Below are 21775 nucleotides of genomic sequence, written 5' to 3'. Positions count from 1 at the left end.
AAAATTACTATGTAAAGGCTGCAAAGTTGTGAGATCTGCTCTTCTGTGACCCCGACAATTATTTACTTTTTTTTTGGGGGGGGGGCCCAATTAGAACTTCTGCTATGGGGCCCCATGATTCCTATGTGCGCCCCTGATGGCGGTGTCTAAAAATCACTAAAGTTGACAAATCCCCGGGCCCGGATGGGATACACCCGCGAGTACTGCAGGAATTAAGTAACGTCATAGATAGACCATTATTTTTAATCCTTAAAGATTCCATAATAACAGGGTTTGTACCATAGGACTGGCGTATAGGAAATGTGGTGCCAATATTCAAAAAGGGGACAAAAACCAAACTTGGAAATTATAGGCCAGTAAGCTTAACCTCGACTGTGAGTAAAATCCTGGAGGGTTTCCTAAGAGATGCTATACTAGAGTATCTGAAGAAGAATAACCTCATGACCCAATATCAACATGGGTTTACGAGGGACCGTTCCTGTCAAACTAATCTGATCAGCTTTTATGAGGAGGCAAGTTCTGGACTGGACCAAGGAAATGCAGTGGATGTTGTGTATATGAACTTTTCAAAAGCTTTTGATACGGTTCCACACAAAAAGTTGATACATAAAATGAGAACAATGGGGATAGGGGAAAATATATGTATGTGGGTTAAGAATTGGCTCAGTGATAGGAAACAAAGGGTGGTTATTAATGGAACACACTGAGACTGGGTCTCAGTTAACAGTGGGGTAACACAGGGGTCAGTATTGGGCCCCCTTCTTTTTAACATATTTATTAATGACCTTGTAGGGGGCATACAGAGTAGTATTTCAATATTTGCAGATGACACTAAACTATGCAGGGTAATCAATACAGAGGAGGACAATTTTATATTACAGGAGGATCTATGTAAACTAGAAGCTTGGGCTGATAAATGGCAAATGAGCTTTAATGTGGATAAATGTAAGGTAATGTACTTGGGCAGAGGAAATAAAATGTATAATTATATGCTTAATTGTAAAACACTGGGCAAAACTGTCACTGAAAAAGACCTGGGTGTATTGGTGGACGACAAGCTCACGTTTGGTGACCAGTGTCAGGCTGCTGCTGCAAAGGCAAATAAAATAATGGGATGCATTAAAAGAGGCATAGATGCTCATGAGGAGAAGATAATTTTACCTCTATACAAGTCATTAGTGCGACCACACTTAGAATACTGTGTACAGTTCTGGTCTCCGGTGTATAAGAAAGACATAGCTGAACTAGAGAGGGTGCAGAGAAGAGCGACCAAGGTTATTAGAGGACTGGGGGGTCTGCAATACCAAGACAGGTTATTACACTTGGGGTTATTTACTGTGGAAAAACGAAGGCTTAGGGGTGATCTTATTACTATGTTCCAGTATATGAGGGGACAGTACAAAGACCTTTCTACTGATCTTTTTACTCTGAGGCCTGAGACGGGGACAAGGGGGCATCTACTACGTCTGGAGGAAAGAAGGTTTAATCATAATCACAGACGGGGATTCTTTACTGTAAGAGCAGTGAGACTATGGAACTCTCTGCCGTATGATGTTGTAATGAGTGATTCACTGTTAAAATTTAAGAAGGGCATGGATTCCTTTCTTGAAAAGTATAATATTACAGGTTATATATACTAGATTCCTTGATAGGGCGTTGATCCAGGGAACTAGTCTGATTGTCGTATGGAGTCGGGGAGGAATTTTTTTCCCCAATGTGGAGCTTAGTGTTTGCCACATGTTTTTTTTTTTTGCCTTCCTCTGGATCAACATGTTAGGCTATGGGTTGAACTAGATGGACTTAGTCTTCCTTCAACCTTAAAAACTATGTTACTATGACACCCGGCGGCAATCGTGCGGCACAGCTCCTGTGCACGCAAAATCGCATGGGCATATCTATACATCCAAGGTCGGTAAGATCTTACCGACCTGGATGTATGGATAAGTCCAATGTCGTGAAGAGGTTAAAGGGTGATGAGCAAGGCAATCCCTGGGATCTGGAAAATGGGGTATATAGCACCAAGTTTGTTTGTGGTCACCATCTTTTGAGCTGCCAGGTGACCATGAACAGTGCCCCAATACATTGTGTCTGCAAACTACTCCAACAAAATCTGCATTCCAATAACTAAATGGCGCATCTTCCTTTCTTAACCTGCCATGTGCTCAGACAGTAGTGTACAATCGTATATAGTGTATTATCGGATTTGGCTGCGTAATGCATTCCAACAGTAGGAAGACTGTGTTCTGAGTGGGTGGAGTGCGTTCCAGAACAGGGGAGTTTGCGTTTCACTGTGGGATGAGGGATGGACGCCGTGCAGGACTATAGGACAAAAGAATAATAAGCCTGGAAATATGACAGGAGGTGAACAGATGTAAGTGGATCAGCCTGTGGGCCGTGGAGGATGATGATCAGTGATTAAAATAAGGAGAAGCCGTTCTGCAACATAAAGAATACAAAATAAATACCATGATAATGAAAGTAAATTAATCTCCCTTAAATGACATGCAAATACTGTATCTCAAAACACATATATGTACACTCCAACAGTGAAAAACTCAAGGTTAACAAGAACAATGTGGTACATCCTATGCAGTTCTCCCATCACAGGAATGACAATAAATCATAATCCATATTGAGCCCACTGGGGGTAAGAGTTTGAAGTTCATGGATCCAAAAGGCCTCCCTTATCTTCAGTAGGCGTACAAGGTCACCTCCGCGTGTAGGGGGAAGCACCAGTTCAATGACCTGGAACTTGAGTTGAGATACTTATTATACAGTGTAAGGCGGCGGTGTTCACACAGTGCAGTAACTGAGGCAGTGACCCAAGAAAGTCCAACATAAGCAGCTTTTATTCAGCAGACTCACGGGTAAACAGAAAAGTCCTCCGGTTCGCAGCCGGGTTAACACAAGTCCATAACAACGGGCTCAGAGCCTGACGGGTGCAGAGCCTTCCCAGGCATGGGTTCAGCTACTCACAGGTCCACCAAGCTTTCCTGCTATGCTCCTAGCAGGTTCCAACACTGAACAACACTAATCCTTAATGTAGGGTTTTTAAAGGACCTGTGGCAAGAGCCACTGGAAAACCCGGGTTGGAGTGAGGAGGCCGCCCCACTGCCTTCCTGTAGCCTCCTCTAAGAAATGAAGGCCCTGCCGGGTTTTACTTAATCTGCCTTAGCCAGATAGCCTGACCAGGTCAATGCTCAACTTCATTCCTGCATTGCAGCCGCAGCTGTGTCTGTGACTGCAATGCACTCCAATGGGTTTAATAGGTCTCTGCACATATTCTGGGGGATATATACCGTCCCTCGTATACGATCCCAGTCACTGCCTCACAACAGCTATCATGTGCACTCTATTGTAATGTTTTGGATTTTCAGATGATTATGAATTTCAGAAATACCTTATGACAGTTTGTTTCTAGTACTTTTTATGCTTTTGTCTGATATATGTAGTTTTTATTTTTATGTGTTTAAGCTGCAGTACACACTGATGAAGGTCTTAAGGACCAAAACGTTTGTACCTGTGTTGGACTAGTTAAATACTTTAACATTATGCCTGTTTGAGTGCCAAGTTTCATTTGCCTTTTCAAAAGTTTTGGACCCTATTCCACCAGTGCTGCGGTTTTCTACACTATTATCTACTCCAGTACGTAAGCATGCTGAAGTGTCATGTCCTCTTCTACGTTCTCCAATATCATTGCACAATCTAACCTATCATGTGATTTCTTAAAAGTTCCCCCGTTGGAGATGCGAGGATGGAACTTGAAGCGAGAATTTAGCCACCTCCCCAGCATCGAGTTGCATTGTGCCACATTGACGGAATACTTGAGAGTATAAAGGATCCCAATGGGATTGATTCGTCCAACCCTGTATAGCGATTAGTCTGAGTACTGTTTGAAATTTGAACATATACTTAATAAATGCTCTTTCAATCTTATGACCCTAACAGTTGACTACTTACAGAAGGCTATTCTATCTATCAAGGAACAGGTAAAAAATATTGAGACTCAACTTGCTGCTACTATCTCTACAACAAAACTCAGCACTCTACAAAACAAAATCAAGACGAACATCGACCAGCGTCAAAGAGATAAGGAGAGCAAGAAAGGGAATAAGTTTGCGAGAGATACCGAAGATTATGAGCAAGAATGGGTCTATAGATGGCAAAACAGATACACCTCAAGAAATTATGCTCCCAGATTTGCCAAATCCACTACAGATTCTTCTACCTCCAGTTCGGACACGGACAGGAGGGACCTTTTTATCACTTCTGCTCATTATTTAGGTCAACGAAAAAGATATTACCGATGCAGAAGACCAGAAGAGGTGGCCAACACAAGCGGAAACGTGGACTTCATCCGAGTTATCTGCTCTCAGGCACAGCACAGTTGGTGGTAAATATCTCCTCTAGGACTTTGAGTATTGCACAACTTCCTGTACTACAAATGGGGTTATTTTTTTGTCACTAACAAGTACAACATATTAAATCTTGATATGGAGTTACAATGTTTTTATCTCTCACTACGCCTTAGGACACACTAGGCAATACCTTTTCTATTCCCTCTACCCTCTCTGATATTAATACCTTCATCACGGCTGCCAGTCTCTGCCTACGCCCCAAAAGTTCATACAGTCCTCCACATGGCTTATACGCGCTAGAGACCTTCATTGGTTTTGTGGATAGTGCCTTTCAGGACTAAAGTTCCAAGGTAGATAAAGGGCTGCTTCATTACCAGTCCAATATTTCTCCCCTTAACAGTCAGGTCCTCAGAAGCCTTCAGGAAGAGAGCAATCTTATCATCAAACCGGCAGACAAAGGGGGCGCCATAGTAGTGATGTATAAAGAGGATTATCTCCTGGAAGTCAATAGACAACTTAACGATAACTCCACATACCAACGACTACCCCATGACTCAACACATCAAGTCAGGACTGCAATAGCATCTGTGATGGAACATTTTCTCTCCAGAGGAGTGATTGATAGTAAGGCATGTGATTTTCTCACTAAGCAACATCCCATCACACTTGCCTTTTATGTACTCCTCAAAATTCACAAAAGCCTTGACCATCCTCGCGGTCGTCCTATAGTAACCTCAACAGATTTGCTTCTTTCACCTTTAGCAATTTTCATAGACAAAATATTGACACCTTTAATTTAAAAAAGATCCTAGTTACTTACCGGTAATGGGATTTTACAGAGCCCATGACAGCACCACCTGAGAGAGGGTATCCGCCCACCAAGGACAGGAACCTACTGAATAAAAAGGCGGTACCTCTCCTCCGCATCAGTTTTTGTTTCAGAGCATGAGAGGGCCTCCGAAGACAGGTTAATACATAACCACCACCTCAACATATGTACTAAACACCTTAAAAAAAGTGCACACCACAGTGATAAAGGGGAGGGAATTAATAGGGTGCTGTCATGGGCTCTGTAAAATCCCGTTACCGGTAAGTAACTAGGATCTTTTCCCCTTCTCCCATGACAGCACCACCTGAGAGATTTATAGAGATCAAATACCAGAGGGAGGGATCACCGCTTGCAACACCCTTCTACCAAAGGACAGATCAGTAGAAGAGGAAAGGTCAAGACGGTAATGTTTGTAAAATGTAGCAGGGGATGACCAAGTTGCCGCCTTACATATGATGTCGATGGGCACATCCGCCTTCTCAGCCCAGGAAGCAGCTACCGCTCTGGTGGAATGGGCCTTCAGGTTCTCAGGAACCGGCAGATTGCTAGAAGAGTAGGCTAAGGTAATAGCATCCCTGACCCATCTAGCTATGGTCCCCCTTGTAACCTTAAGTCCTTTCCTAGCCCCCTGAAAGGATATAAATAAAGCGTCACTCTTTCTCCAGGCTTTTGTCACTTCCAAATACTGGACTAACACCCTCTTAACATCTAAGGTGTGAAGCTTATGTTCCTCAGAATCCCTAGGATTAGGATAGAAGGAAGGGAGAGTGATTACTTGCGTCCTATGGAACTTGGAGGCTACCTTTGGAAGATAGGCCGGGTCTGGTCTTAAGATTACTCTATCCATACATACTTGAGTGAATGGATGGTTAACGGATAGTGCGTGTAAGTCACTGACTCTACGAGCTGATGTCAGGGCCACCAATAGCGCAGTCTTTAAAGTTAAGATTTTTTCTGAAACCTTCTCTAAGGGCTCGAAGGGAGGTTTGGTTAATTCTTCCAGAACTAAATTAAGGTCCCAAGGAGGCATTCTTGGAACAGGAATAGGTCTGGATCTATGACAGGCTTTAATAAATCTAATGATCCATCTATTTGCTGCCAAGTCATAATTATACAGTGCCCCCAGAGCCGATACCTGTACCTTAAGAGTACTGGTGGCTAGTCCCATGTTTAACCCCTTCTGGAGGAATTCTAGTATGGCCTCAATAGGAATCCTCCCTTTGGCAGACTGACCCGAGGTAGACAAGAACTTAGCCCAGGTTCTACCATAGATTCTAGTTGTTATCGGCTTTCTACTTGCTAGAAGGGTAGTAACAAGATCCGGAGAAAACCCCCTTTGCGTCAATAGAGACCTCTCAAAATCCAAGCCGTCAAATGCAGGCCCGCTCTTTGGGGATGACAGACTGGGCCCTGCCTGAGGAGATCCAGGATGTCCGGAAGAACCCATGGATCTGCTTGGGACATTCTCTTCATACAAGTGAACCATGGTCTCTTGGGCCAGAACGGGGCGATCAATATAACCCTCGCCCGTTCCTCTCGGATTTTCCTCAGGATAGTAGGGATCAGTACTAAAGGGGGAAAGGCATAAGCTAGAGTGAAATCCCACTGAATCTGCAGCGCGTCCACCGCAAACGCCCCCTCTTTTGGATTCAGGGAGCAAAAGGTTTCGGTCTTCCGATTGTGTCTGTTTGCAAACAGATCTATCTGGGGCTGTCCCCACCGATCCACAATCTGCTGAAAAACGGCTGGATTCAACTCCCACTCTCCTTGTTTCAAGATGTGACTCAAGAAATCGGCCTTTATGTTCTCTTCCCCTTTTATATGCAGTGCCGAGAGCGTAACCAGCCGACTCTCGGCAAACCTGAAGATCTGATCCGCTATTAACATCAGAGGGAGAGACCTGGTACCCCCCTGATGATTGATGTAGGCGACTGTTGATCTGTTGTCTGACATTATCCTGACATGAGGACCCTGAAGAACAGAACTGAATTCTTTTAGTGCGTTTCTGGCTGCCAACAGCTCTTTCATGTTGGAAGAGAGACTTGTCTCGCTGTCCGACCAGAGGCCTTGTACAGAACGATCCCTTAGGTGAGCTCCCCAACCTTCCGCACTTGCGTCTGTTGTAATTGTATCCGACACCTGGAAGGTCCAAGGAACCCCCAAAGATAGGTTGACCGGAGATGTCCACCAGTCCAGGGAGTTGATCACAACATCTGGAAGAGATATTTTCCCATTCAGGCGACCTTTGAGCCGCCTGTCCGCTGCCAGAATCTCCTGTTGAAGACATCTGGAATGGTGCTGGGCCCACTGAACCGCCGGGATGCAAGACGTCATTGTACCCAACAGAGACATTGCACTCCTCAGGGTCATGGTCGGATTGCTGACAACCTGAGATGTTAGGGATCTGATCTTCAGTTTCTTTTCCTCTGGCAGAAGACAGGTTTGGTTTTCTGAGTCCAGAATGAGACCCAGGAAAGACTGAACCCTCTTTGGTTCCAGCCTTGACTTCTCCAGATTTAACAGCCAACCTAGGCGTCTTAGACTGGCCATGACGTCCGCCAGGGCTAGAGCACAGAGTTGACTTGATCTGCCCACTACTAAGAAGTCGTCCAGATAAGGGATGACCAAAATATCTCTTTCCCTCAAGTGCGCTGTGACCTCCAGAATGATTTTTGTGAAGACTCTCGGCGCCATGGAAATGCCAAAGGGAAGAGCTGCGAACTGAAAATGCCTTACGTGCCTGCCGAATTGTACAGCTACTCTTAGAAACTGTTGATGATCTGGCAAAATCGGGACGTGGTAGTAGGCGTCCTTCAGATCGAGGACGCACATAAAACAGTCCGGAAATAACATCTTTATGGCCGATTTTATTGTTTCCATCTTGAAAGGCCTGTAGATTAAATGGTCGTTCAGTCTCTTTAAGTTCGCAATGGTCCTGAAGGAGCCGTCCGGCTTCTTTATTAGGAAGAGAGTCGAATAGAATCCTCTTCCTTGCTCGGGTGCAGGTGTTTCCACCAGAACTCCTTTCATGAGCAGAGAGAGAACTTCCTGCTGTAAGGCTATCTGTTCCGCTAAACCTCTGGGGGCTGATATTTTGACAGTGTTCTTGGGCCTGCTTTTGAACTCTAATGTGAGCCCCCTCCTGATTATCCCTAAGATCCAAGAATTGGATGAAATTTCCTTCCAGGCAGGCAGGAAGTGGGACAATCTTCCTCCCACCTGGGGGGAACTGTCACTTAGGGGCTTTCTTATTCTCGGAGGAGGGACCCCCAAACATGAAGCCTCTGCTATACGGCTTTCGGTCTTTCCAGCTACCTTGGTCTCTGGGAGCTTTACTGCGGCTGTATTTTCTCTTCCGAAAGGAACTGTTAAATCGGGAACCAGACACCGTGGGAAATCCATGTTTTTTGTCTGCGGCTTTATCTAGGATGTCATCTAGACCTTTGCCGAACAAGAAGTCCCCCTCACAAGGGATTGAGCACGGTTTAGACTTTGACTGCACATCTCCTGGCCAGCTCTTGAGCCATAGCGCCCTACGGGCTGCATTAGAGAGGTTTGCAGACCGGGCAGCCAGCCTAACTGAATCTGCCGATGCATCTGCCAGGAATGCAGCCGCTCCCTGCACAAGAGGAAGGTCTGATAGAATTTTCTCCCTGGACACATTCCCCCTGATCTGGTCTTCCAATTGTTGAAGCCAGATCATCATAGATCTAGCAGTGCAGGTCGCTGCTACTGCCGGTTTAAGGGCCCCTGCTGACGACTCCCAGGTTTGCTTAAGGAAGGACTCCGCTTTTTTATCCAGCGGGTCTTTAAGGCTCCTAAATCCTCAAAGGGCAGAGTGGATTTTTTTTGAAGATTTTGAAATGGCCACGTCAATCTTAGGGGTTTTGTCCCATTTAGCCGTATCCTCATCCTCAAAGGGGTACCTCCGCTTGGAGGATGACGGCAGCTGACCCTTCCTCTCCGGTTTCTTCCATTCCCTTTCTATCAGAGATTTAATCCTGTCATTGACCGGGAATGAGCGTCTCCTCCTTTGGTCTAAGCCCCCGAACATAACATCCTGGACTGTTCTGGGCACTTTGGTATCGGTAATACCCATAGTCCCTCTGACGGCTTTAACTAGTCTCTCAGTATTATCAACCGAAAAACAAGGTCTGCCCCCCCCATCATCATCCGAAGACTCCGATGACGATGAGGAGTGATTAGAGGAGGAAGGCAGTTCTCTCGTAAAACGGGACTCCACTGATTCCTCTGATTCTGAAGAAACTAGTTTTCGCTTCTTCTTTTTGAGTGAGGTTAAGCCTCTTAAAGACTCTCTGACCTCTGTCTGGATTAGATCCTTTAATTCTAAAGAAAACCTGGGGGACTCCTCTGCAATGGTTTTCTGAATACAGTCCGAGCATAGGTTTTTGGCATAGGAGGTGGGAAGACCGATTTTGCATAAAGCACACTCCCTGTTTTTACTTTTAGCACTACACTTCTTCGCCTCCTGCCCCAAGAAATAAAAGGAGAAGAAGGAGGAAAAGAGAGAGAGAGAAGAGCACATTATTCAAGGTGAGACTTTCATGAAGATCACTCACCACACTGCCGTTCAGACTAGGGTACCGGAGGCGGTGGTTGCCGTTCACATGAGGGCTCCCATCTGGCGGAGGTGGACTGACGAAGTCTTTTCTGACCAGTCTTGCCGGAACTCGTACGCCCCTCACTGCTGTGACTTTGTCGATGGGAAGATTCCCGTTCCATTTGTTTGTTTGAGCTGTTTGCGCTGCTTTGATGGCTGTGGCTGCTGCTGTACTTCCTGTGGCGGTGACAGCTGCTGCCCAGGTGACTGCGGTTCCTCATCCATCATGGCGGGGATGCAGACACCGCCATCCTGATTGCTCCCCATCCTTAAAAGCAGTAGGGCTCCACCTCCTTTAGGCTCCTCCCCTTCCGGCAGCGTGCTCATCTCAAATCTCTTTTTTTTTTTTTTTAAATTTTAGCCAGCTGGCGCGCTACCCGCAGATCCACCTGCCTCTGCGCGTGCGCAGCCCAGCGGCACCCGGCGCGCTTGCAGCGGGATGACAGCTTCCCACCCGTGCATGCGCAGACCCGGTTTCCGGCGCACTCCGTGATAGGGCGCGTCAGCACCCCGCGCGTGCGCAGCCCGGACTTCCGGCGCGCTCCGTCACAGGGTGCAACGCGACCCCCACGTGCGCAGCCCGGAAGACCTGCCGGCCGGCGCGCTCAGTTCATCTTTGCGAGGCGCAGACCCGGCCACAGTCCCCGGCGCACGCGGGAAGGAATCCAAAAAAAAAAAACACAGCACCTCCTCCCCACACGCAGACCCGGGCAGCAGCCAGACGGGCTGGGAACAGGGACCATCTGCTGCTTCCACGGCCTCCAGGCCGCACCGTCCATAATCCAGGTACGTGAGGTACCACCTGGTGAGGCTCCCATCAGGGACAGGAACCAAAAACTGATGCGGAGGAGAGGTACCGCCTTTTTATTCAGTAGGTTCCTGTCCTTGGTGGGCGGATACCCTCTCTCAGGTGGTGCTGTCATGGGAGAAGGGGAAAAAAGTCCCTCCTTTTTACTAGATACAGGAGCTTTTCTCAGTTTTATCACTGACCTAAAATGTGTCCCCCCCCTAAATGCATCTTGGTTTCTTTTGATATCAACAGCCTCTTTACAGGCATTCCACACTCCAAAGGTATACGTGCTTTACACAGTCTGTTTCTTGAGTCACAGACAGATCATTGAACTTTGCATTGAACTCCTGACCTTAGTTCTTAACAAAAATTATTTCTTGTTCCAAGATACTTACTTCCTACAGACTAAAGGGACAGCAATGGGCTCTGACATGGCCCCCCCCCCCTTATGCAAACTGTTTTATGGCCACCTTCGAAGCCCAAATAGTTTACTCCAATCTATTCTTCCATACTCACTCCATCGCATGGAAACGTTACATTGATGACATTTTTTGCATATGGGGGGTGTCCACAGGAATCTATAAATGAGTTCTATGACCTTTTGAACTCCTCCTTGACAGACCTGCGCTTTACCATGACTCACAGATCTCATCAAATCAGTTTCCTGGATACCATGTTCCTCAAGGACTAACAAGGATTACTAATCACTGACATACACAAAACCTACCGATCGAAACGGTCACTTACACTTTTCGAGTAATCACTCTTTACAAATGAAACGGTCAATTCCAAAATCCCAGCTCCAGCGGGTAAATAGGATAGTGAGCAATGATCAATTACACTCACAGAGGCTACCAGAAATGTGCCACAAATTTGAGGAAAGGGGCTATCCCCCCGGAAAACCTACACCAACATAACACACCTTCAGCCCACACCCTTCTTAAATCCATGAACCGGATTCTGTTTGTCCACACTTACCATCCGTTTGCATACATTTTGCACAAAACCATCTGGAGACATTGGAACATTCTACAATCCGCTTATCCCCACATTCCAGAGTTCCAATAATCATTTTTTCCGTGTTTCAAACGGGCACCCAATCTCAAGGATTCACTAGTTCATGTCGACGTGGGCCCCACACATACAGGGGTCAAACAACGTTTTTTACAAATTCCTAAGGGGGACCTTCCACTGCTTACAGTGCCACCAATGCAACAACGACCTACATGGGAACACAAATTTACCATCCCATACCGGTAAACAATACCAGGTCAAAGGGTATTTTACCTGTTACACCAACTTCATAGTATACCTCATTAAATGCCCTTGTGGTCTGGCATACATTGGTGACACGACACAACCACAAGCATAAGTCCACAATTAGATGTAAGAATCTACTACTACTCTTGCTACAACATTTCGTTATATTAGGCCATAACATATCTCAACTCATGTTCCAGGTCATTGACCAGGTGCTTTCCCCTACACGAGGAGGTGAACGTGTACGCCTACTGAAGTAAGGGAGGCCTTTTGGATCCATGAACTTCAAACCCTTACCCCCAGGGGGCTCAATAGGGATTATGTTTTATTGTCATTCCTGTGATAATTTTAGAGAGAGCTGCACAAGTTGTACCACATTTTTGTTGTTAGCCTTGAGTTTTTCATTGTTGGAGTGTACTTATATGTGTTTTGAGATACAGTATTTGCATGTCATTTAAGGGATTTTCTTTCATTATCATGGTACTAATTTTGCATTCTTTATGTTGCAGAACAGCTTCTCCTTATTTTAATCACTGATCATCATCCTCCATGGCCCACAGGCTGATCCACTTACACATGTTCACCTCCGGTCACATTTCCAGGCTTATTATTTTTTTGTCCTGCACGACCTCCATCCCTCATCACACAGTGAAACGCAAACTCCCCTGTTTTGGAACGCACTCCACCCACTCAGAACACCGTTGCTGTTGCAACGCATGACACAGCCTCTGACATGCACATCCTGCACAGTGGAACAAACGCTTGCTCTCAGTTTCTCCAGCCACGCCTCCTCCTAAGCCTTCAGGCAATCGATAGCGGCGCTCGACATGTCGTCATTTCCGGTGACGTCACTGCTATCCAGACACCGCCTCCTATCACTTCAGTCCACTTCTTGGAACGTTACACCAGCGGTTCACCCTGACTGGTCTCCTGGGACATTAGGTCCCGCCCTCTGACCACATATACTAGACTTTCTCCTCCCTTGACATGGCGACCTTAGGAACCAGCGGGGAATACCACATTCCACGCCTGTCATACTTCCTGCTCTCACTACTGGGTACGTTTCTACATACAGTGGGTACGGAAAGTATTCAGACCCCTTTAAATTTTTCACTCTTTGTTTCAGAGCAGCCATTTGGTAAATTCTAAAAAGTTTGTTTTTTTTCTCATTAAAGTACACTCTGCACCCCATCTTGACTGAAAAAAAAACAAATGTAGAATTTTTTGCAAATTTATTAAAAAAGAAAATCTGAAATACACATGGTCATAAGTATTGAGACCCTTTGCTCAGACACTCATATTTAAGTCACATGCTGTCCATTTCCTTGTGATCCTGCTTGAGATGGTTCTACTCCTTCATTGGAGTCCAGCTGTATTTAATTAAACTGATAGGGCTTGATTTGGAAAGGCACACACCTGTCTATATAAGACCTCACAGCTCACAGTGCATGTCGGACCAAATGAGAATCATGAGCTCAAAGGAACTGCCCAAGGAGCTCAGAGACAGAATTGTGGCAAGGCACAGATCTGGCCAAGGTTATAAAAGAATTTCTGCATTACTCATGGATTATGGAGGCCACTGTGCTCTTAGGAACCTTAACTGGAAGAAGTTTGGGACCACCAGAAGTCTTCCTAGACCAGGCCGTCCAGCCAAACTGAGCAATCGTGGGAGAAGAGCCTTGGTGAGAGAGGTAAAGAAGAACCCCAAGATCACTGTGGCTGAGCTCCAGAGATGCAGTAGGGAGATGGGAGAAAGTGCCACAAAGTCAACTATCACTGCAGCCCTCCACCAGTCGGGCCATTATGGCAGAGTGGCCCGACGGAAGCCTCTCCTCAGTGCAAGACATATGAAAGCCGGCATAGAGTTTGCTCAAAACCTATGACTATGAGAAATAAGATTCTCTGGTCAGATGAGACAAAGATAGAACTTTTTGGTGATAATTCTAAGCGGTATGTGTGGAGAAAACCAGACACTGCTCATCACCTGCCCAATACAATTCCAACAGTGCAATATGGTGGTGGCAGCATCTTGCTGTGGGGGTGTTTTTCAGCTGAAGGGACAGGACGACTGGTTGCAATTGAAGGAAACATGAATGCGGCCAAGTACAGACATATCCTGGATGAAAACCTCTTCCAGAGTGCTCTGGACCTCAGGTTTGGCCAAAGGTTCACCTTTCAACAAGACAATGACCCTAAGAACACAGCTAAAATAACAAAAGAGTGGCTTCAGAACAACTCTGTGACCATTCTTGACTGGCCCAGCCAGAGCCCTGACCTAAACCCAATTGAGCATCTCTGGAGAGACCTGAAAATGGCTGTCCACCAACGTTCACCCTCCAACCTGACGGAACTGGAGAGGATCTGTAAGGAAGAATGGCAGAGGATCCCCAAATCCAGGTGTGAAAAACTTGTTGCATCATTCCCAAGAAGACTCATGGCTGTACTAGCTCAAAAGGGTGCTTCTACTCAATACTGAGCAGAGGGTCTGAATTTGCGATATTTCAGTTTTTCTTTTTTAATAAATTTGCAAAAAAATTTTACATTTCTGTTTTTTTTCAGTCAAGATGGGGTGCAGAGTGGACTTTAATGAGAAAAAAATGAACTTTTTAGAATTTACAAAATGGCAGCAATGAAACAAAGAGTGAAAAATTTAAAAGGGGTCTGAATACTTTCAGTACCCACTGTATATCTGCTGGTACCTATTGGATAATTCCCTATGAGGCTGATGTTCTTATGGCTGTTTGTCTCCCTAGATCCTGTCTATCCACTGAGACACTGTGTACTTCCTGCTTTCACCTTTAACTAGATTCCTAGCAGTCTGGCAGGTCACACTTATTATACAGCCATTATGTGCACTCTATTGCAATGTTTTTGATTTTCAGATAATTATGAATTTCAGAAATACCTTATGACAGTTTGTTTCTAGTACTTTTTATGCTTTTGTCTGATATATGTAGTTTTTACTTTTATTTCTTTATGCTGCAGCACACACTGATGAAGGTCTTGAGGACCAAAACAATTGTACCTGTGTTGGACTGCAATTAAATACTTTAAAATTATGCCTGTTTGAGTGTCAAGTTTCATTTGCTTTTTGAATGGCTTTGGACCCTACTTGCGCACCTATTCCACCAGTGTTGCGGTTTTCTATACTATTATCTGAGAAAAATCTGTGACTTCTCTGCATTTAGTGGTTACTACTCACCTGGGTAGTCATATGTAGGAATCTCCTCTTTACACTTCTCATCTCCCCTCACATATGTCTCTGTGGTATTAATATGGGTCAGATCTTCACCCTGAAACAAATATTGTAAAAGTCACTGTAGCGTCGGCGTCTTTGCCTCCTGCCGGGCAGAGACACTGATCCCCTCACAGCCGCTGTCCCGGCGTCTTCCGGCTCCCCTGCTGCATCTGCCCGGGGTGTGCGCAGCACGAGCAGTTCCCCGGACACTGTTCTTGCCGTCCTAAAGAGTCCCCAGCCAATGGCCCGGAGGACTGCTCCTATATTAGGCACCTCCTCGAAAATGAAGGTGCCGATGCAAGGTTGTTGTTTGCGTGCTAACACTCTCCTCAGCCCTCAGGTTCCAGTGCCCGCCAGCCTGTCTATCAGCCGTGCTCGCCTGCCTGTGTATCTGCTGTGCCCGTCTGTTTGTCTACCTGCATCACCTGCCTGTCTACAAGCCGTGCTCATCTGCTGTGCCTGTCGGCTTCGGCCATCAGTCCCATGGGAGTCGCCTGCTCACACACAAGGTTGGTCCCAGAGTTGCACCTGGTTCACCTTCCCGGTCCCTCCTTGGTTCACGGAGTCGACTAAGCCGCCGTCTGGCCAGGGTTGGTCCAGGTAGGCACTTAGTTACGTCCCTCTGGTCCCTCTGTGTCACAGCACAGAGGTTCCACCACTCAGATCTGTAACAGTTTGCACAGGCCATGGAATCCGGTGTCTCCCAGGCTCCTTCGTTCTCAGACCTGTACCAAGAGGTGTCTCACCAGAGATCCCAACAGGATACTATCTTGTCCTATCTGCGGACAGTCAACTCCCACTTGGACGCGCTGTTCACCCCAACTGTGTCCGCCTCTAACCAAGCGGCACCCGCTCCGACGACACCTCAACCTAGTGCCGCTGTGGCATCCGGCTTAGGACCCCGGCTTTCTGCTCCTCCACGTTTCGGTGGTGACCCTGCCCTATGTCGGGGCTTCATTAATCAGTGCACGCTGCACTTTGAACTCCTGGCACACCAGTTCACCTCCGACCGGGCCAGGGTGGCATTCATCATGTTTCATCTCACCGGAGAGGCGTTGGTGTGGCTTAACCCTCTGTAGGAGAGAGGGGATCCTCTGGTGTCCGACCTCCAGGCCTTCCTCGCGGCTTTCTGGAAGGTGTTCGATGAGCCTGGACGAAAATCTTCGACTGCCTCTTCTCTTCTCCGACTCCGCCAAGGGAGTCTCTCTGTGGGACAGTATGCCGCGCGTTTCCGCACCCTCGCATCTGAACTTGCCTGGAACAATGAGGCTCTGGTGTCCACCTTTTGGGAGGGCCTTTCCGGACGGATCAAGGATGATCTAGCCGGTCGTGACATACCTCCCTCTCTGGACGACCTGGTGTCATTAGCTACACGGATCGACATCCGTTTCAAGAGCGTTCTAAGGACAAGACCCGTGAGAGGAGGCCCCTGCGCCTCGCACTGACCTTCCAAAGGCCAATCTCACAACCAGCATCCCCTCCGGTGTCTTCTCCAGAGTCTATGCAAATAGACCAAGTTAACATGGTCAAGTCTCAGCAGGAGATCCGCCGTGCTGAGGGGAGTTGCTTCTACTGTGGCAGTATAGAGCATCTAATCTGTACCTGTCCGGTGAGACCGGGAAACTCCAGTGTCTAGGACCGCTTGAAGAGGTCGTCCTAGGCCAAAGTTCTTCCTCTCCACCTTTGACTCTGTCCGTTTCAGTTACCAGTGATGAGACCTGCTTCTTCGAGACTGCCTATCTGGATTCCGGAGCCGCTGGGAACCTTATTCAACAGGCCGTTGTGGCGCGATATCAGATTTCTACCATACGTCTTGCTGATCCTTTAGCGGTTTCCTCTGTGGATGGAAAGCTGTTCTCTGAGACCATCTTGTTTGTCACTGAGCCTGTAACTCTTCAGGTGGGAATGCTACATTCGGAGAGGGTCTCCTTTTACATGCTGTCCGGTCTCTCTTATCCCCTCTTGCTTGGCCTGCCTTGGTTACAGAGACATGAGCCCGTCCTGAATTGGAGCTCGGGTGAGGTGCTCCATTGGGGTCAGGAATGTCATAAGTCCTGTCTGGTTCCGATTCGTCCTGTTTGACCTCCGTCTACTCAAGCTAACCCACCTGGTCTGCCGGCACCCTACTGGTCATATGCAGACATCTTTGATAAAAAGGAGGCAGAGACACTACCACCTCATAGGCCGTATGATTGCCCCATCGACCTAATACCTGGTGCTTCACCTCCCCGCGGGCGAATCTACCCCTTGTCGCTGGCCGAGACCTGTGCTATGTCTGAATACATAGAAGAGAATATTGCTAGGGGATTTATCCAGAAATCCACCTCTCCGGCTGGAGCAGGATTCTTCTTCGTCAAAAAGAAAGATGGCTCTCTTCGTCCATGTATGGACTATAGTGGTCTAAACTAGATTACCATCAAAAATAAGTACCCCATGCCTCTCATCTCGGAGCTGTTTGACCTTCTAAAAGGTGCAAAGATCTTCACTTAGCTCGATCTTCGTGGGGCGTACAATCTGGTCCAGATTCGCCAGGTAGACGAGTGGAAGACGGCATTCAACACTCGGGATGGTCACTACGAGTACCGCGTGATGCCCTTCGGTCTCTGTAATGCTCCAGCCGTCTTCCAGGAGTTAGTGAATGACATCTTCCGAGATCTCCTGTATTCCCGCGTGGTGGTGTGCCTGAACGATATCTTGGTGTTCTCCCCTGATCTCCCTCTCACCGGAGGGATGTTCGCCAGGTACTGCTGAGGCTCCGGAAGAATCGTCTGTATGCTAAGTACGAGAAATGCCTCTTTGACCAGACCTCCCTACCATTTTTGGGGAATATCATCTCTGAGACCGGACTGCGGATGGATCCCAAGAAGGTGTCTGCTGTCTTAAAGTGGCCCCGACCTGAGGGGCTTAAGGATATTCAATGGTTTCTGGGATTCGCTAACTATTACCGCCTCTTCATTCCTTATTTCTCCTCCCGGACTGCTCCCATCTCTGCTCTCACCCGTAAAGGAGCAAATCCCAGGGAATGGACTTCCGAGGCGGAAAGTGCCTTTGTTTCTCTTAATCAAGCCTTCTCCTCCGCTCCTGTGCTACATCGTCCAGATTGCAATAAACAGTTCTTCCTGGAGGTTGACGCCACTTCCTCCGGGGCCGGAGCAGTGCTCACCCAGAAATCCTCGTCCGGGCAAATGGTGACCTGTGGCTTCTTCTCCAAACTCTTTTCTTCGTCCGAGCTCAATTACTCCATAGGAAATCGAGAACTGATGGCCATCAAATTAGCGCTGGAGGAGTGGCGCTACTTGCACTCGATGGTCATCTACATTCACCATAAAAACCTCGCTTACTTGCAGACCGCCCAAAGATTAAATCCGGGCCGGGCCAGATGGTCTTTGCTCGTTTCAGCTTCACTCTCCATTTCCGCCCGGCAGACAAGAATATTAAAGCTGAAGCTCTATTCCGCTCTTTTCTGTCTACCGATCGAGAGGAGGAGCCTCTACACATTATTGACCCCTCCAGTATAATGACTGTTGCTCCGTTTGACCTGTCTCATCTACCTCCTGGTAAGACCTTTGTAGCGGCTCAGGATCGGAAGAGGGTCTTACTCTGGGGTCATTCGGCCAAACTGGCTGGTCATGCCGGCCAGAGGAAGACGCTTCTGCTCATTGCCAGACATTATTGGTGGCCCACCCTGCACAAGGATGTTGCGGATTTTGTCGTGGCCTGTACCTCCTGTGCCTGTAACAAGATACCTAGACACCTCCCAGCTGGTCGTCTTCTTCCTCTACCCGTGCCTTCTGCTCCTTGGCAACACATTGCTATGGACTTCATCACTGATCTTCCGGTATCTGTCGTTTCTACCGTCATATGGGTGGTCGCTGACCGCTTCTCCAAGATGGCTCACTTCATTCCTTTGCCTGGTCTTCCGTCCGCATCGGTGCTGGCTAAGGACTTCATCCGTCACATCTTTCGTCTCCAAGGCTTACCCCTCCACATGGTCTCAGACAGAGGAGTTCAGTTCACTTCTCGCTTCTGGAGAGCCACGTGCAAGCTGCTGGATGTCTCTTTGGACTTTTCTTCAGCCTATCATCCTCAGTCCAATGGAACGTATTAATCAGATCCTTACCAGTTTTCTTCGGCACTTTGTCAACGCTCATCATAGCGATTGGGTATAACTTCTGCCTTGGGCCGAGTTTTCTTATAACAACCATGTGAGCGAGTCCGCTGCTAAGTCTCCGTTTTTTGTGGTTTACGGTTGACACCCCCGAATTCCGTTTCCCATCTCTTCTTCAGTGGACAATCCTGCCGCGGAATCTCTCGTCAGTGAATTTGAGACACTTGATCCGCGCTTCTTCAGTCCTCCGAACGGATGAAGAAGCATGCTGATAAGAGACGTCTGGATCCACCTCTATTTCATCCGGGAGACAAGGTCTGGCTTTCCTCCAAATATGTCCGTCTCAAGATACCATCATACAAGTTGGGCTCGGGTTTCATCGGTCCTTTCTAGATTCTGAACCAAATAAATCCAGTGGCGTACAAGCTGAAACTCCCTGCCTCCTTAAGGATTCCCAATTCCTTTCATGTGTCTCTCCTCAAGCCTATTGTCCTTAATCCTTTCTCTGACGATCCAGGTACCACTCCAGCTCCAGTCTCCGCTGAGGACGTCTTTGAGGTAGAGAATATTTTGGCCATCAAGAGGGTAAGAGGAAAGACTTTCTTTCTTGTGGATTGGAAGGGGTTTGGTCCTGAGGAGATGTCTTGGGAGCCCAGGGAGAACATTCATGCTCCTTGTCTTCTAGAAAAAATTCTTGCGAGCCTAAAGAAGACGTGGCGTAGAGGAGGGGGTACTGTAGCGTCGGCGTCTCTGCCTCCTGCCGGGCAGAGACGCCGATCCCCTCACCACCGCGGTCCCGGTCTGGCGTCTTCCGGCTCCCCTGCTGCATCTGCATGGGGTGTGTGCACCACACGTAGTTCTCCACGCACTGTTCTTTGGGCGCACGTGCGTGAGCTCCTTCCCTCTTAAAGGGGCCGCGCGATCAGTCCTAAAAAGAGTCCCCGGCCAATGGCCGGAGGACTGCTCCTATATTAGGCACCTCCAAAATTGAGGTGCCTGTGCAAGGTTATTGTTTGTGTGCTAACACTCTCCTCAGCCCTCAGGTTCCAGTGCCTGCCTGCCTATCAGCCGTGCTCATCTGCTGTGCCTGTCGGCTTCGGCCATCAGTCCCGTGGGAGTCGCCTGCTCTCACACAAGGTCGGTCCCAGAGTGGCACCTGGTTCACCTTCCCGGTCCCTCCTTGGTTCACGGAGTCGACTAAGCTGCCGTGTGGCCAGGGTCGGTCAGGGTAGGCACTTAGTTACACCGCTCTGGTCCCTCCTTGTATCACAGCACAGAGGTTTCACACCCGGATCCGTAACAGTCACAGACAGATGGAGCATTCACATCTATGATCAGCTCTAATCCTGCCATCTCCACCATTCTCATTACACAAGTATAAAACATATAATACTGGTGGATAAAACAAGACTGAGCACAAGACCTTCACAGCCATCTACACATCATAGGGGAGATCTCATGACACATTCTCTCCATCTACCTGATGATCCTGAGGAACATCGGGATCTTCAGGTTTACAGTCCTGTGGAAGAAGAGGATGAGGACATCTCTCTGGTGTTGTCCTCTCACTAGATAGATCTGAAGGAAACACATACAGGGACTGAATTCATTCTTTACATACAGATAATAGGCCATGTGTATTTAGTTCTGTCTTATTACCTGTTGATGTGAGGGGCTGGGGAACCTCCATCTTGATGTCCCTGTACAGATATTGGTGTCCTTCTAAATACTCCCACTCCTCCATGGAGAAATAGACAGCGACATCCTGACATCTTATAGAAGCCTGACACATACAATGATACAGTTACCCCCCCGGTCCCTTCACAGCGTTACTGTATAAAGTCCCAGCATTCCCAGCAGTGTCACCTCTCCAGTCAGCAACTCAATCATCTTGTAGGTGAGTTCTAGGATCTTCTGGTCATTGATGTCCTCATGCATCAGGGGGTGAGGTGGAGGCCCCGTGATTGGGCTCAGGGGTCTTCCCCATCCCTCAGACACAGGGTCCTCACAGCGCTCACTAGAGGTCTTCTTCACTACTGTGTAATCCTGGTTATGGAGAGACACATGAATAAATCTCACTACAGACATTTCCAGAGTCCTCACCTCTCCAGTTCTGTCCATCTGTTATTCCCATAGATAAGAATGATGTAATGTGACGTCATCAGAATCTCTCACCTCTCCAGTAAGCCGGAAGAGGATCTCTAGGGTGAGGTGTAATATCCTCTCCACCATCTTGTCCCTGTCCATATCCATGCTTAATGGATGAAGCAGAAAAATTTTCTTATTTAGAGGATCCGATATTGTAGAGACCTGAATGAGAAGATGAGCCGATGTAAATTCATAAAAATCCTGTGTAATAATACAATCACTGGAGATAATAAGGGAAATATATGAGATTTACTATTTTATACTATTTTGTTTTCTTCTTTACATCTAGTAATAAAACCTATATATTTTAGGCCACAGACAACAAGCAGTTTCTTCCTCGGAGTCTGTAGCTGAACACGTTTCTCATAAACTCATCTTCCATAACGCTAATTCTCGTCTCATTTACCGAAACTGGAATCGGCA

The 21775-nt window shown here is 47.3% G+C and overlaps 1 protein-coding gene across 1 annotated transcript in view; it reads right to left on the bottom strand.

Annotated features, from left to right (window-relative positions):
* LOC141213619 (uncharacterized) overlaps positions 1 to 21510 on the bottom strand; it is a 49663-nt gene extending 28153 nt beyond the window's left edge. The window contains exons 1-5 of the mRNA XM_073665228.1: positions 21380 to 21510; positions 21071 to 21250; positions 20864 to 20987; positions 20685 to 20782; positions 15061 to 15151 (exon numbers count right to left, since the gene is read on the bottom strand). Coding sequence (XP_073521329.1) covers positions 15061 to 15151; positions 20685 to 20782; positions 20864 to 20987; positions 21071 to 21250; positions 21380 to 21457 — 571 coding nt within the window. The 5' untranslated portion in view covers positions 21458 to 21510. The remainder of the gene's footprint in view (positions 1 to 15060; positions 15152 to 20684; positions 20783 to 20863; positions 20988 to 21070; positions 21251 to 21379) is intronic.
* Between the last annotated feature and the right edge of the window lie 265 nt (positions 21511 to 21775).

This window comes from Phyllobates terribilis, unplaced genomic scaffold (assembly GCF_046119375.1).
Source record: "Phyllobates terribilis strain yellow unplaced genomic scaffold, ASM4611937v1 Scaffold_200__1_contigs__length_3551848, whole genome shotgun sequence".
Classification (NCBI taxonomy): Eukaryota; Metazoa; Chordata; class Amphibia; order Anura; family Dendrobatidae; genus Phyllobates; species Phyllobates terribilis.
This window is presented reverse-complemented; position numbering and strand designations above follow the sequence as displayed.